At 36.2% G+C, this 15,465-nt stretch overlaps 1 protein-coding gene and 1 non-coding gene across 2 annotated transcripts; one reads left to right on the forward strand and one right to left on the reverse strand.

The window, feature by feature from the left end:
* Positions 1 to 1,481: 1,481 nt before the first annotated feature.
* On the reverse strand, positions 1,482 to 10,022 carry LOC132187527 (casein kinase 1-like protein HD16). Its single transcript, XM_059601867.2, has 16 exons — positions 9,263 to 10,022; positions 5,744 to 5,878; positions 5,542 to 5,615; positions 5,384 to 5,453; positions 5,206 to 5,261; positions 5,019 to 5,090; positions 4,704 to 4,798; positions 4,545 to 4,611; positions 4,273 to 4,402; positions 3,977 to 4,195; positions 3,724 to 3,860; positions 2,695 to 2,869; positions 2,462 to 2,552; positions 2,196 to 2,353; positions 1,920 to 2,108; positions 1,482 to 1,818 (listed from the first exon to the last, which is right to left on the reverse strand). Exons 1-16 carry the CDS (start codon positions 9,632 to 9,634, stop codon positions 1,759 to 1,761), a joined length of 2,100 nt encoding a protein of 699 aa, XP_059457850.2. The 5' UTR covers positions 9,635 to 10,022; the 3' UTR covers positions 1,482 to 1,758.
* Positions 10,023 to 11,814: 1,792 nt separating this feature from the next.
* TRNAK-CUU (transfer RNA lysine (anticodon CUU)) lies at positions 11,815 to 11,887 on the forward strand. Its single transcript has one exon. It is a non-coding gene; the product is annotated as a tRNA-Lys (tRNA).
* Positions 11,888 to 15,465: the final 3,578 nt, after the last annotated feature.

Genomic DNA, 15,465 nt, shown 5'->3' on the forward strand with positions numbered 1-15,465 from the left:
AGCTAACTCCTTTAGAAGGGTTAAACATGAAAGAAAAAGGACTGAAATGCCCCAAATGGGTCTTAATTCTCTTCCCCTACAACCATAACCCCAAGGTCACGAGATTGCAGCTAGCTAAATCGATCATCTTCCATGGGAGTGAGAGCGAGAGACATGCTTCTGGAGTTGGGCATCACAAAAAGCTAATAATAAAATAAAGTAAAAAAAGGTCTATCAATAAAGGTAGAAAGGGATAGAGGCTCAAATCTGTGGATTTGTACTCTTCTCATGTGATTGATATGCATGGAGACGGGTAGCCAAGCAAACAGATATTATCTTCCTACTGGCTTTGTCAAGTCTTGAGAAGAAAATGACCACGAGTTCACATATTATCATAAACAAATAGTCACACAAATAAGAGGGATAACTATTAAGAAGCATTCTGTCAAAAAAAAAAAAAGACTATTAAGAAGCATTGGTAAAGTTTTGATCAGTTTTATTCATGAAATTAGGAGCCAAAAAAAAAAAAAAAACCCCAATTTTCCTTGTAACAGTTATGGATTAGAGTGAAAATATCAAGCTTCCTAGTGTCATTTAGGTAGGTAAGAAACTAGGTGAATTGGTAGGATTAGGATGCCGACAATTTCAAAGAAAATTGTTGATTTGCATTTCGAACAATCTAGGCCGTTCGTTATATTGAACGGATCCTAGAACATGCCACGTCGACTTCCACCAAAACTAAAAAATTTAGAATTGCACAACCCTTATTCTCTCATCTAAAAATTCCACGCCCTTTTGCTTACCTTTGCTAGTCTTGAATGTAAGCTCTTTCGCTTACCTCCACCAGTCTTAGATGAATGGACTACAAGAAGCCGCCACACCAATGCTATCAAACCCAGCAACTATTGAGGATATCAAAAGGTGTTAAACTTTCTTTGTAGCAGTTGATATAGCTCCAATCACATGTTAACACGTGTCAACAAGGTGCAAGATAATTATAAGAGTTGTAGGTGTAACATTACGCATATTGAAAAATGCTACATTTACTACTACTTTACTTATTGACACATGTTAGCGTGTGATTTAAGGATGTTAATATTTTTTAGTAGTTAACATAACTCTAATCATATATTAACAAGTTATAAAAGAATTTTAAGTATTGTATTACTATTTTTGTTTGTCAGTAAGTTCTGTTGTGTAGGAAGGGATGTCTAGTTAAAGAGTATTACTAAGAATTATATTTTTATTTCATAACTGTTTCACAATGATAAGATGACAGTTATTTGACTGAACCAATGGTTAGTTACAACCGCCACATCAACATTATGATATAGTTGTATAATGTAATTTTTGGCATTACTCATTAAATACTTCATCCATGATCCATTTACTGTATGGATTGTCAAATATATTTCAGTAATGTGAACTTTGAACTTGATCTCATATGTACTTAAAAAACTTTTTTTCTGACACGATGGTATCCTGGACAGAGGGAACAAAAGAAAAAGAAAAAGAATTCTTCTTTTCATTAAGATGGGATTTAATTTATCATTGACATCAACATAACCGAATTCCCAAAGCAATTGACAAACAAAAGACAAAAAGAGTTTTAACCCAGTTTCTATACTTATAGTTACATTTTAACTTGGGCATTTAGTCATCAAAATTTCTCTTAAGCCTGGATAGAACCACTTCTGAATACCAGGGTATCCCAATTGGATAGTAGGCATTGAGAGAGCAAGGCAAAAAGAGTCTACCGGCGCCACAAACATTAGCAGATCACGAAACTGTTCGTCCATAACAAACAGATGCAATATACAGATTCTTCGCCCACTTCTCCTGCAACACCCATCATAAAAGTGAGACTCCAGAAAGATGTTAAAGATCATCACCAAAGATTTAACTCAGAGCTTCTATGCAAATATATATATAAAAGTCACCTTTACATGTGAACTAGGGAAAGCAGATGTTCGAAGCGTCTCCTGCGTTTCATCTGCCGGCTTCTTTTTTGGAACACTAAGAACAAAAGCAGTCTGGTCCCAAGTCGAGGCAGTTGCTGTGATTCGATATCCATAATCCCACCGCCGATGAATACCTTCGCTAGGGTAAAGGAAATCTAGTTCAACGACCTGCAATTTCATAATCATTATCAGTTAGTTTTCAATGCTTTTGTACCACACAACATTAACAAATATTATTATTGAATCCAAGATGACCTGGTCAGAAAATCCTGCACCACGAGACATAACAACTCCCCATCTGCTTCCTGAGGTGGCCATTGCAGTAACATAGAAGCCCTCCCTCCATTTTTTGTTTATCCACTTATAAGGAAACGAATCACTAACTTTGTAAGACTGCTGTACATATTGTGTACCTGGTTCAATGAATTACATGTCAGTCAAAACAAAACCAGATTAAAACTTATCCAATTAAAACAACTGAATAAAATTTTGCCCAGAAAACCTATCATATAGAGACTAACCCTTAGACATTACTACCAAGGAACTCCCATTCATTGCTCCAGCTATAGCACTGACATAATAGTTCTTTTCCCACTGCTCCATTATCCATTCCTACACGCACAGACGAAGGATACATCAAGTATTTTACTAAGATAGACAATGCAGCGACAATGCCAAAGTACAAAGCCGCTGTTGAATAATCCATTCTATTAAGTTGGCTGCTTCAAACTGATCAAGGATACGATCATGTTACCTTGTGAAGAAAATGTTGTGAGAGCTCATAAACTTGTGAAGTAAAACCAGTTCCTGCATCCATAATTAGGGCCCAAAGGTTCTGACATGAGGCTACACTGCTGATAAATAAGCCGTCCTCATTTCCTTTATCAATGTGCTGGGAAAGCCTTGTATCTGCTACATTATAGTGATATCTGCGATGGCAAGACAAACAAACTTTCATCCTCACCAATCCTACAAGGGCTTGTTTATCAAAGTATTGAAAAATTCTCAATTTTCAAACATTGGAAAACATTTTTCAAACAATGGTTATCCAAACGGGTTTTCAAATGTAACCTCTACCAATATCACACTTTTCAAAACAAACCACAAAATACTTTTCAAAAAACTTCACACCTTCATATAGGAATACAAATGTTTTAAAAATACATGCTCTTTTTCAAGTGTGGAGACATGCCTTGTTACTCATAAAAAAATTGAAGATTAAATAATCTAAATAAAAAAAAAAACCGTACAGAAGGCAAGCTTCCTTGGGGTGGAGGCCACTCCTTCACTGGAGAAGGGAGACCCACATCTCCCTACCGGTAAAAGGAGGCCAGTCTCCAGCAATTTTTTTTTTTTTTTTGCCTTTTGTGGTTTTGTTTTTCTTATGCTATGAAAATGCTTCTCAGTTTTTTTACTTTCTAAAAACACATTTCAGGTTACCAAATGAATTTTGTTCTGTAGACCAAAACATTTCTCAATTTTCACATTTTCAAAACCCCAAACCCAAAATAATTTTCAAAAGCTTTACCAAACAGAACCCTAATTGCTTCATCCCTTCTTTCTTATGAAATTTAAAGCAAATCACACACGAACGAAATAAAGACAAAAAAAATTGAAATATCAAGATAATAATGTGTGACGCATTATGCATGACCCCATAGATTTATACTGTTGCTTCATAGGTTGACAACCATCGTAAATGCTAATCACTAAAAACAAATAAATACAATGACAACAGGTTAACGCATAATGCATTATGCGAGAGCAAGGCATAGGTGTATACCTTTGCTTCATAGGTCGACGAGCATTGTAAATACTAATCCACTGTGTAGCTGGCATGCCCAAACGAACCTTCTTCTTCGGCTGTCCATCATCTTCTTCCTCCTCCATTGCCAACCGGGCTCTCTTATGACCAATAAGCTTCACAAGATGTAAAGTACAACTTACAAACAATCATTATCATCTTCAAACATTGTATTAATAAACACCAGCTCAAGCGTAAACCACTAACAAACACAAAGGGAGACCATCATTACCTTCTGTGCGCCCTCTGTGTTGATTGGCCTGATATCTAGATTTGGACAGATAATTCCATCAAACAGAGAAATATATCTTGCATAATTGGGTTCTTCATCAAACCTCAAGTTCACCACATATTCAACAAAGTGTCTGAAAGGTGGTGGACAGAAGCAACACAAGGTCTCTGGAGATGTTGCCATCTTCTTCTTGCAAACAAGGAACCCTTTATTCTCACCCTGCAAACACCATCATGTTAAAAAAATTATATGCTAATCAAAACAAAAACTTTTATCACAGGTCGAAAAGGACAAACCTGGTACCCTTGCCAAGGCAGACGACCTCGAAGAAGGAAAACAAGTGTATATGCAAGAGACTCTAGATCATCTCTCCTACTACCAGTTCTCCCTAAATGAGCATGCACACTAGCATAACGCACTGTTCCCCTGTCAACCCAGAAGATAATGAGTCACGGAGCAACAAATTATATATGGGAAAAAAAAACTAAACTTCCAAGGGAAAGCAAGATACATAAAGATTTTGCCTATGGCTATGCTATGCAGATACAATCACTGTAGTCTGTTGTACCTGAAAACATCAGGTCTCTGGTCATAGTCAACATGCAGGCCAGTTGTATTATCTCTCCATCTAGTAGCTGTCAGCCAAAGCAGGAAATTAAATAATGAGTATCTGTAGACTACTGTACAATGAGTACTCAACCTCATAATAGCATCGTTGAGAAATTACCTAATCCAAGATCAACTAGGAACAGTTTTTTCTCGTCAGTGGTCCCTGGAGTACCAAGCAGAAAATTTTCTGGCTTTACATCGCCATGCACATATCTGTTAAAATAAAAAAGCATGGATCATCCCTCCACAACAGATGAAACACCATAAAGGACTACAGACCAAACTGTTTCAGGATCAATAACATCCCACTTAGAACATACATAACAAAATGACAGAAAAGGACCCACATGTGCAGAGTTGGGTTGGGTTTGACAGTGAATAAAAATTTCAACAAAAACATAAGCCTGGTCGTTGCAGCAAAACAAAATCTTACCCTTGAGAGTGGATCTTCTCCAAAATGGATATTGCTTCAATGGCAATACATGCAACCATTTCAATGGACATTCTGAAATGAAGGAATTGCTTTAATAACACAATTGAAAGATGAAATGGTAATGTGTTTTACAAAAAAAAAAGAGAAAGGAATGTATGAACTTTGGAGTCAATTTCATTAAACTCACGTCTGAGAGTTATTATTCCAAACATCCCACAAGCTTGGACCCAGCATATCCATGACCTGCACACAGTACAGTTTTCTGTCAAAAAGCATTCTAAGACCAGGCAACAGCAGACGGAAGAAGTGTCACACTAAAGCTTTCAAAAGTCAGAATCAGCAAGATAAAGCAAACGATAGCATACCATGACATAATAGTCACCCTGACGGCCCTTATAATGTACACGTGGTACTCCATGACTACCACCAAGAGTGCTATACAAGTACAAAGAGTAATTAATAAATTCACAAAAATTGTGAAAATAAAAAATCATAAGAAATTGAGAGACATAACCACACTCACTTGTAAACTTGCCACTCACATGGTGGTCCATAGTTACATCCTTTGCTACTTCTATGTTCAAATTTTAGCGCCACCTATTTTGCAAATTCAACATAATTTATGCCAAAAAACACAAATACAAAATAACAAAAGATGGAATGAATTCAAAAATAAAAAAATAAAAAAATAATCCAACAGTGGCAACAAAGATCAAATGCCATACCTCCACAGCTCCAGTGCCAGTAGTTCTCTCATTTGTATTTAATGAAGAAACACGCCGACCAACATACACTTGTCCAAAGCCACCCTTACCCAACTTTCTTTCTATTCTGTACAACGGGGAACCACCAACCTGAACCTGCAGCAATAAAGCCAAGGAATGAAGTCATCACAATGAACAAAATACACACACACACATATTTTACAGGACAGCTACTGCAATTCCTGTGGCCACAAATCAGATACAAAACCCAAATCTGGTACACAAGTTTATCAATTTTAGGGAACTATCCAGTATCTACATTGTTCTTCAAAATGGAACCACACTGCCCCCTCACACAATGGGAACAGACAATAGTAGAACACTTTGATAAATAGTAGAATATTGATGTTACATCGCTTTAAGGCTGTTATATTTAATCTGCAACTCATAAAATCATAGTCCTCACTCCTAGAAGTCACATCTTCATCCAAATTGCATTAAAGAATCATTTATAGCTAATTCTGATCAATAACAACACGATACTTCATAGCATCCATGTTAAGTAAAACCCAAAAAAGTGATCCTCCTAAAATACTTAATAACTCTATTTGGGCAGTGATTAAGCAGAAAATTTTAAAATACCCAAATCCAACATTCAATTGATGAGCTGTGTCATATGCCAGGTTGTCAACACTAAGCAGTTTCTTTCTAACTCCATATGGTGAGAAGTCATCTATATTAAGTGCTAAGCCTTTCTCCCTGAGATATTTGAATTTATTGAATACATTGATTCTATTGAATTATGTATACCTTTCCCAATCGCTAATTTTTTTTTTTTGTAAGTAATCGAGATATCATTAAAAGCGTAAAGCGCCTTAGGTACATAGAAAGTATACAAAAGAAACACCTACCTATAATAAGCAAAAAGAACAAGGAATTAATGATAACTAATCATCAAATGAGAAACGAAAGTAGTTATCCAAAGATACAAAGTTGTAAAGAATAAGGACCTAATCTCCTCCAATATCCTTTGACGGGCCTCAAAACTTCTATTATCCATTCACTCCATAGACATCATAAAAGGCACAATGGCACCATCTTCCACATAGAAGCACTCCAGTGCTATCGGCAATCCACCAACAAGTATACAAGTTGACTACTTGTTTAGGCATAACCAAAGACGGTCCAAATCAACTGAAGAAAGCATTCCATATAGTATAAGCAACCTCACAATGGAGAATAATATGGTCTATGGACTCCCCATTTCTCTTACACATGCAGCACCTCTCAATCACAATGACGTGCTGCATTTGGAAATTGTCCATGGTAAGTTTCATTACCTCTATCATCTCCCCTTCCTCAAAATCTCTCTCCATAAAACTAGCCTCAACCTCACCAATAGAATCAAAAGAAACATCGTCCAACAAAGGCCTCCAACTAAACCGTTTGATGTACAACTTTCATAAAGCTAGATAATGTGCTCGCTGATCTCCGACCGGATGGTAGAAATTGTACGATCAAATCCTTAAGGAATCAATGGAGTTCTTCTATCTACTGGAACTAGCCATTATGTGGGGTGGGGGGGGGGGGGGGGGGGGGGTGTTTGAAGTGCACTTGTCACCCTTCCTTAACCACAAAACCCTAGATTTCTGCCTCCAACTCACCTCCTCCATGACAGTGAATCTCTCACTAAAAATTTCTGCCTAACTCATTCTCTCCTCAACACCTAAGACCCCCACTTTTTCAATGCAATCAAAAACATGCAACTCTTCCAAAAGAATTTTCTTCTTCCTTTCTACATTGCCAAACGCCTCCTCATTCCATCTCTAGAAATCAGCGTTCAAAACCTTAAGCTTGCTAGCTAAAATGAAGCTTGGGGAGCTTTGGAAATGATAAGAGTCCCACCACTGTTTCACCATGTCTACAAAATCCTCAGACTTTAGCCATGTGCTTTCAAATTTAAATGACCTACTATTCCTTTGAAAGTGACCACAATCAAGGAGGATTGGGAAATGATCCTAACAAAGTCTAGGAAACCTCCTTGGGGACACACCAAGAAATTGGGCTTCCCACGCTAGAGAAACAGGGAATCTATCAATTCTGGTTTCTGGACCAAGTAGGTAATTCTCAATTATTCGACCAAGTAAAAGTTCCGCCAACAAGTGGGACGTCCATCAGACCTCAGGGAGCTCCACAATAGTTGGGCATAAATGAGCTTCTCCCGACCTCTCACTAGGGAATCAACTAAACATTAAAATCACCCCCAATGCACCAAGGCAAGTTCCACCAGCTGAGCGTACCAGCCAACTCATCCTAAAGAAACTTCTATCCCTATCAGAATTAGGGCCATAGACACCCACAAAAGCTCAGGTCTTTAATGTTTTTAAAGGTGACAACCAAAGTGAGTTCCCCCAATCGCTAATATGCACTTACTAAGAGCAAATTATTTGCTCTGGCACTTTTTGGATGACACCAATAACAATATGGATCTAACTAAGTAAAACAGATACTAGTTCCCGTTACGCATATATCTTAACTAAGAGTTTCTAGAAAAATATCCTCAAAATGCTTTAAATACTATTAGTAATTCATTGTCATTATTTGTAGCACTTCTCTCGGATTCAGTAAAATGAATCCCATCTAGGGGCAACAATCCAAAGAGATACAACCAAACATGATTAACATATGGGGATATTATCACACAATATGCTTATCATACTAACAAGCGTCAAGATAGAAAAACAAAACAAACCAAAACAAATAACATGTATCTATTGCTACCTAAACACTCCATATTCTTAAATAGTAAAAAATGCACTTCAAACATGTATATATGTTGTTAGTTAATCCTCACAATTTTCAGCAGATATGCTGCCCCTGTGAAGCAAGCAAGTGAAAAAAGACAAATACACCTAAGTTTAAGGGTATTTAGACATGATAGTCATAATAACAAGTATCGAGATGCAAAAGTTGATGCCATATAACAGATTTAAAAAAATACTCTTTCTTCAAATGAAATAGTTCAAAAAACATACTTTTGACAAGCAAAGGCAACTACAATGATATTCTCAATTAAGTAGTCTTGTATGAAAATAAACTATTGGATAACGTGATATTATATCAAAAATTTCCTCTTGAATCAAACCACGGTAAAAAAAAACCATTCACATGAAAGCATTCTTCATTTGAAATCCTACGTTTTAGAAATCCAAAGGAAACAGCCACATGAAAACCATTCCCAGTCCAAGGCTACCATCAAAACCCAAAATTTATATTACCACTACATATCCCTTTGGAATGAGGTAACTCCCTGCTCACTCTTACCGCTCAGAACAACAAAACCATCAAAGTCCTGAAACAGCTTAAAAAAATTCCCAGTTGCAGTTATACACATAAGATCAAGAAAATCCAATCCAAGAAGCACACAATCGAAACCTAGCGAACAATCAAATTTACCATGGCACTCAACAAAAGCCAAAACAATCAATAATGTAAAAATTATAAATAATAATAATAATAATAAAAAAAAAAAGTCCAAACCATCTCAGGGAGCGGAGCGGTGCTTCCTTCGTCTTCACCGACGGGAGCCTTGTCATTGCTCTTCCCCCCACTCTCGAAATCATCCATTTGCTTCTCCCCCACCCCCTCCTTCTCCGCCCCACCACCTCCCTCCAATCCCCGAACCTCTTCCTCCTCCTCCTTCGCCGCCGCCGCAACAACTACGTTCTCATTGACCCCTCTCTGCCCTTTATTGTTAATGTTATCGTTGTTGTTATTGTTGTTTGCTGCTGCTGCGGCCGCACGCCTTCGCCGCGTCCTCGTCGCAATCCCCTCACCCACTCCGATCGGATTCGGCTGCTCCTGCTTCGCTGCTGCCCGGCCCCTGCGCGCTCCACTACGCAGTACTGGCATCGTTCATCCTTCGTAGCTCATCCTCTGCTTGAAAACGAGAAAAAGCTCAAAACTCTCTCTCTCTCTCTCACACACACACACAGTCTCGCTCTAATGCTCTATTCCTCTTGAAAATTAAAGCCACAGCACGAATCCCGATACAACCACGCCAAAAGCCCTGCAAGAACAATCGGAGTGACGCCGCGGAATCGAACAAAGAACGTGCGGAAGTCCGCACCTTTTCGCCACGAACTCGAGCAGTCGGAGATTCGGAGAGCCGGAGATCGTTGTTCGCAGCAGATAAATTACAGTTATGGACAGATCGGAAGGGTGGAGACAGGGAAACGGGACTTAGATGGAGAACTTGGTGACTTGGTGTACTTTGAGAGAGACAGAGAGAGAAAGGGGTATTGTGTTTGTTTATATAAGTTTATTTGGGAAAGGGTTAGAGTTTTAGGTTTATTGCGTGGGTGAGTGTGGACCGTTGACTGGGTAGGAGTGGACGGTGCGATTGGCGTTTCGGGAGATTTTGATTTTCTCCAGAAATTAGATTAGAACGAAAGACTGGTGAAATTGCGGGAAAGTGTTTGGGTTGGTATATTCTATGCGGTGCTGCGACGTACAGGTGGTAATGCTAATGTGGGTTTGAGGTTATTGGAAGGGATATGGACACAAGAATCTGGACCACGAGATTAGTGGAATCGGATCCCCAGATAAATTGTGTTCTACCGTTTGATCAAAGCGATGCTTTGATGATGGGTTGATGTAAGATGCTTTGTCACAATTTTTTTGGGTTCTTACAACACTGCCTCTAATAAGTAACTACCTCTAATAAGGAACATGTGTCATTTAACACATGCAACTTAAGCATGTGAGACGCATCTATTATTAAAAAACACACGTGTTTCTTAAATATTAGAAAAAAAAACTTTAAATTTTTATATATTAAATTGTAGGAATGCATTCAGCTTGATCTTTAAAAGTGTTATGAATTCTTTAAGTACGTAAGTTACATATATTAATCATACTAAAAAAAGCATTGAGAAGCACATGTTAATAAAAAAATGGGTAACTTTACTTTAGACCATTGAATTACCACATGATTTGATAAGCTCTCAAATTTCAAAATCTCTCAATTTGAACTTATAAACTTTAAATTGCAGTCAATTTCAATCCTTCCATCATATTTAGTTGTTAACTTCTAACAACAATACCTAAAAAGACTAAAATATCATTGATTTTCGTTTTTTTTTTAATTAAGAGTAAATTTGAAATTTTATAAAATAATTAAGGGGTACAAACATCATTGTATCACTTTTAACGTTTAAAATCTGACGGAGGGATTCAAATTGACTGCAATTGAAAGTTCAAAGGTTCAAATTGAGAGGTTCGAAGTTTGAGAGGCTTGTTAAATCACGTGGTAATTCAGGGGTGTAAAATGAAATTACCCCTTAAAAAAGTATGCAATTGTGAATTGTGATTGCAAATGAAAAACATTATTCCAAGATAAATGGGAGAGAGAGGTAAATACAAAATTATGGTATGGGCATATAATCTATCAATTGACTAATGGCTAGTATTAATGGTTGACTTAATGTTGGACTTTGATTTCATTGAACAATTCCAAAGGACTTGTCATGCTTGTGCCAATTGGAATAAGTTTGGTTTTATGTATATGAGTCAATTGCCAATCATTATAAGAAACAACCTTCTACTACCTATTCTTTAGATCTTCATAGTCATAGGTTTTATACAAAACATCTTCAAAGAATACTTTGTCTTACGAACATGTCATTGTCCACCTAGGCTGGTAGGCCTTGACCCGGTGTTTCAGGCTTTCATGCATTACCTTTGGGCTTGGGATTGAGGTCCACATACATGTGCAAAACATCATTCGTACTTGGAATTAATTTTGTGAAGATTAAGGAGATGTTGTGGAAAAAAGTAATAGAGCATATGTTCCTATGTCTCTAACTCCTAAGTTGAGTTGTAGTAGGATTTTTATCCTTTAAGTTAGAGGAGCAAGTCTCGTAGTAGGAAGGTCATAGGGAGTTTAGCTCCAAATCTACGTCTTGTTATTTTCTTAATTAAGGTCGAGTGAATAAAACGCATGCAAAATTTAATCCATAGATGTAGTAACTGATTTTTTTTTTTTAGATAAACCTATATTATAAATGATTACTTCGCTACATCAACCATAAGCCCGTCTAGCTCAGTTGGTAGAGCGCAAGGCTCTTAACCTTGTGGTCGTGGGTTCGAGCCCCACGGTGGGCGAAATTCTTGTTTTCTTAGCCCTACTTTTAGGGCCCAGCCATTTTGGGCTTTTTTTCTAGCCCAAAATTTTCTTCCCACTTCTTTTCTCCAGTCTCCTCGTCCTGCCAACGTAGCTACTTTTAGGGCCCAGTCATTTTGGTTTCTTCTTCATGAAATTATCCAACATGGCAAACCTTCATCTATTTAGGGTAGGGGTACATACTACATGCCTTGATTGGTATATGATTTTCTAACCGCAGATGAGCAATAATTCAACAAATATTTAGTTGAAATTTAAGTAGAACAATTTAAATTCAACAAATATTTTTAATCCTTTTTTATTATTATTATTTTTAAGTACCCACCTTTTCAAGTGAATGCTACATGTACCAAAAGATGGGTACCAAACGTGAGGATGATCAATTGGAGACGGGTACCAATTAATCAACTCTATGTCAGTTTGGTACTCGTGTTTTGGTAAAAGATTTGATACTCGTAGAATTTTTCATTTTCCAAAATATCTATATCCGGCCCAACATTTTAGTTATCAACTTTTACCATTCTATTTAAAATGTTAATATAACCTAATTTTAACCTGATATGTAAATAACATAATTATTGATAAGTGTTTTTCTCATTATCTTGTTTGGGAACTTGGGACCATATTAACCTTGAAGTGGGTCTAGCAGGGAATAGGATCCTCTCCATTTCAAAATCCCTCCATTTCCTCCATTTAGTACATTTTGAAGGGTATTGCATTTAATGCACTGTCATTATTAAAATTTTTGGACAACACTACCCTTCAAAATGCACTAAATGAAAGAAATGGAGGGATTTTGAAATGGAGAGGATCCTTTTCCGTCTAGCAGAAGGTTGTCCACTTGCTAAGTTTCCTTAATCAAGGGAAGATCTTGTTAATGGTAGGAAGGAATTGAAGCATTAATTGCTCCGAAGACTAAACCGGACAAGACAGCTGCTTTATTCCACAAACATTTGTCCGTTGTTGAAGGTGTTCCATTAGCCCAGAGAAAAAAGCAAATTAATTTATACAATTGGGGTCTAATATTATTAATTAATTAAAGCACTCCACTTGCACCAACGTATTGGTTGGGGCAAACATACAATTCTAGAAGCAACTCATTATTGTGACCCAATAGAAAGTCGCTATTGGGCATTTGGGCCAGGCCCCATCAATTTAGCTTTTAGACGACTTAAAAATCATTCTAATTTATCTTTTCTACTGCCTTTTTTTTTTTTTTTTTAAGGGAAATTATCTTAAAAGTTTCTAATTTTTGTTTTTCTTTTGATAAATAAGAATTAGAGTTTAATGTTTTGACAATTAAAGTTTCGAATTTTGTTATAGTGTCAAATAGGTTATTTTGTCAATTTTTTGTATAGTTTTTAACAGAAAACTTGTCATCTGTCGTATTAAACACCCAATAACCTATAACTTAGGAAATTAGGCAATATATATATTTTTTTTTAAAAAAAGAAGGATGGAGATCCACTCAATTGCCACCGTCCACCTCATAGAGGGAGGCGATGGAGGGGGTGTACAAGAGGAACAGTGGGGGCCGGTGCATCTCCACCATTTATTCGAACAAAATTTAATATTTTAATTATCAAATCAAAAAAAAAAAAAAATATACATTAATTTTTTAAAGTACTGTAGAATATTGATAGAGGGAACTCCGGGACGGTTTTGATAAATGTGAAAAGCAAGTGGATCAACTCTGTGGATTCAAAAGTTTTAAGAAGTTGTTTTTGATAAAGTGATCATAAGCCACGAGGAGCTAATTAGTATATATATTCAATCCTTAATTATATAAGGAGGCAAATTAATGAAGTTTCTTTGGGTAATAACAAAAGTACGTGTCGCATGGGCAATTATTGATCGATGGTACTTTGCTTTTTTGATTAATAAATTAAATACGTGCATGGAATGCCAAAATGTCACAACAGAACAGCTTAACCTATATGCTCATGTGCGACATGTGGTCAACAATTAATCCTATAATATTCAAATATCTCATTATCTCATACACAGAGAGAGAGAGAGAGAGAGAGAGAGAGGGAGAGACTTAGTGAAGGAGTAAAGGGTTAATATATCAATTATTGAGCACTACCTTTTCCTGCCTTCCACCAACTCTTTTCTTTTGAAAGAGATCGATGGGTAGCTTTTTGTAAGATGGACAAAAATCCAACAAACTCGTCTTCTTTTCCTGCAAGCCCTGATTTGAGACATAAAAAGGTTGTAACTCATTTCACTTGTGCATACCGACAACATAGTTTGTTTTATTTTTTATTTATTTTTCCAAATAATTGAATGCTTCTTAGTTGAACAAAATTGCAATCATGATTCATGATGAGAGGCCTGCAGCCTAAATTTCCACACTACACATAAGTAACATGAAACATTTCATATTAGAAAATGTCCGGCTTACAATAACAGCATGTATGTTATAGTTTAAATAACAGTCATGAATGAAACTCTAAAAAAATTTCTTCATTTTCTCTCTCCTATTAAAAGCTTCTCAAAGTAAGTCAACTTTGAGATTCAATCTTAACTGTTGCTTACATTACAACATACATGCTGTTAAGTCAGATCTATTTTAAAATATCATGAGTTAAAATATTGATTATAAATTATTAAATTTACCTTTTTTATTAGTTTAAGTTTTTGCGATAAATGATTATTTAACATGATATTATATTAGAGATCAATTTCAATAAAATATTTTACGTGGTGAGCCTCATTTATTAAAATGAAGTTTAAACTCATATGTGAATATATAGGGGTTTATATTTTTCTTTTGATTTAACATTATAATAGGGAATAAGAAACCCTAGAGTAATAAAAGATAGAATAAACTCTCGTAATATAAAATATTTTAAAAGTTGTGAGCAACAAATCTAACATTATTACCCATTTGCCGTCCTAGTACAAAAATCATTGCCAGAAGTCTTAATTTGGACAATTATTGTCTACTGTACGTTCATCTATGCAATCAAAGCATATGTATATATATATTAACCTCTGTTTGGCACGTGGAATATTGTATGGTCATGCATGCTCAAATGTGCATGTATATATGCAGGCATGCATTAGTGTTTGGAAGTGAAAGCAATTGAATTGAATTATTATTACAAGCCTCTTTTTGTTAGTGGGAGACTAAAGAAAGCTTTGCATGAAAGAAACTCAACTCTTTTCACAAAGCCTCCTTTTGCCACCTTCCCCCCCACCTTCAAGTAGTCTACCTTCTTCCAAGCTCATGGTTTTTTTGGACTCAATTTTGTGAGAACAAAGCACCTTGTTTTCCTTTAAAGTTCACCCACTAAATACTTGACATCCTTTATTTATTTATTTATTTATTTATTATCATTATAACACATAAAAGTAAGGCTCTTGTTAGCATATTATATATGAAAACTCTTTATCTTTTTACTCGTGGATTTCACACTGTCCTAAATTGAGCTACATTCACAATAAATAATAATAATAAAGACCTTAAAAAAGAAACAAGGTGATCATAATACCCATTTAGGAGTGACCAATTACCACCGTTGATTCTTTAAAGGGTGGTCATCCGTCGATCCAA

The sequence above is a fragment of the Corylus avellana genome, chromosome 6, assembly GCF_965113065.1.
Source record: "Corylus avellana chromosome 6, dhCorAvel1.hap1.2, whole genome shotgun sequence".
In the NCBI taxonomy this organism is placed as follows: Eukaryota; Viridiplantae; Streptophyta; class Magnoliopsida; order Fagales; family Betulaceae; genus Corylus; species Corylus avellana.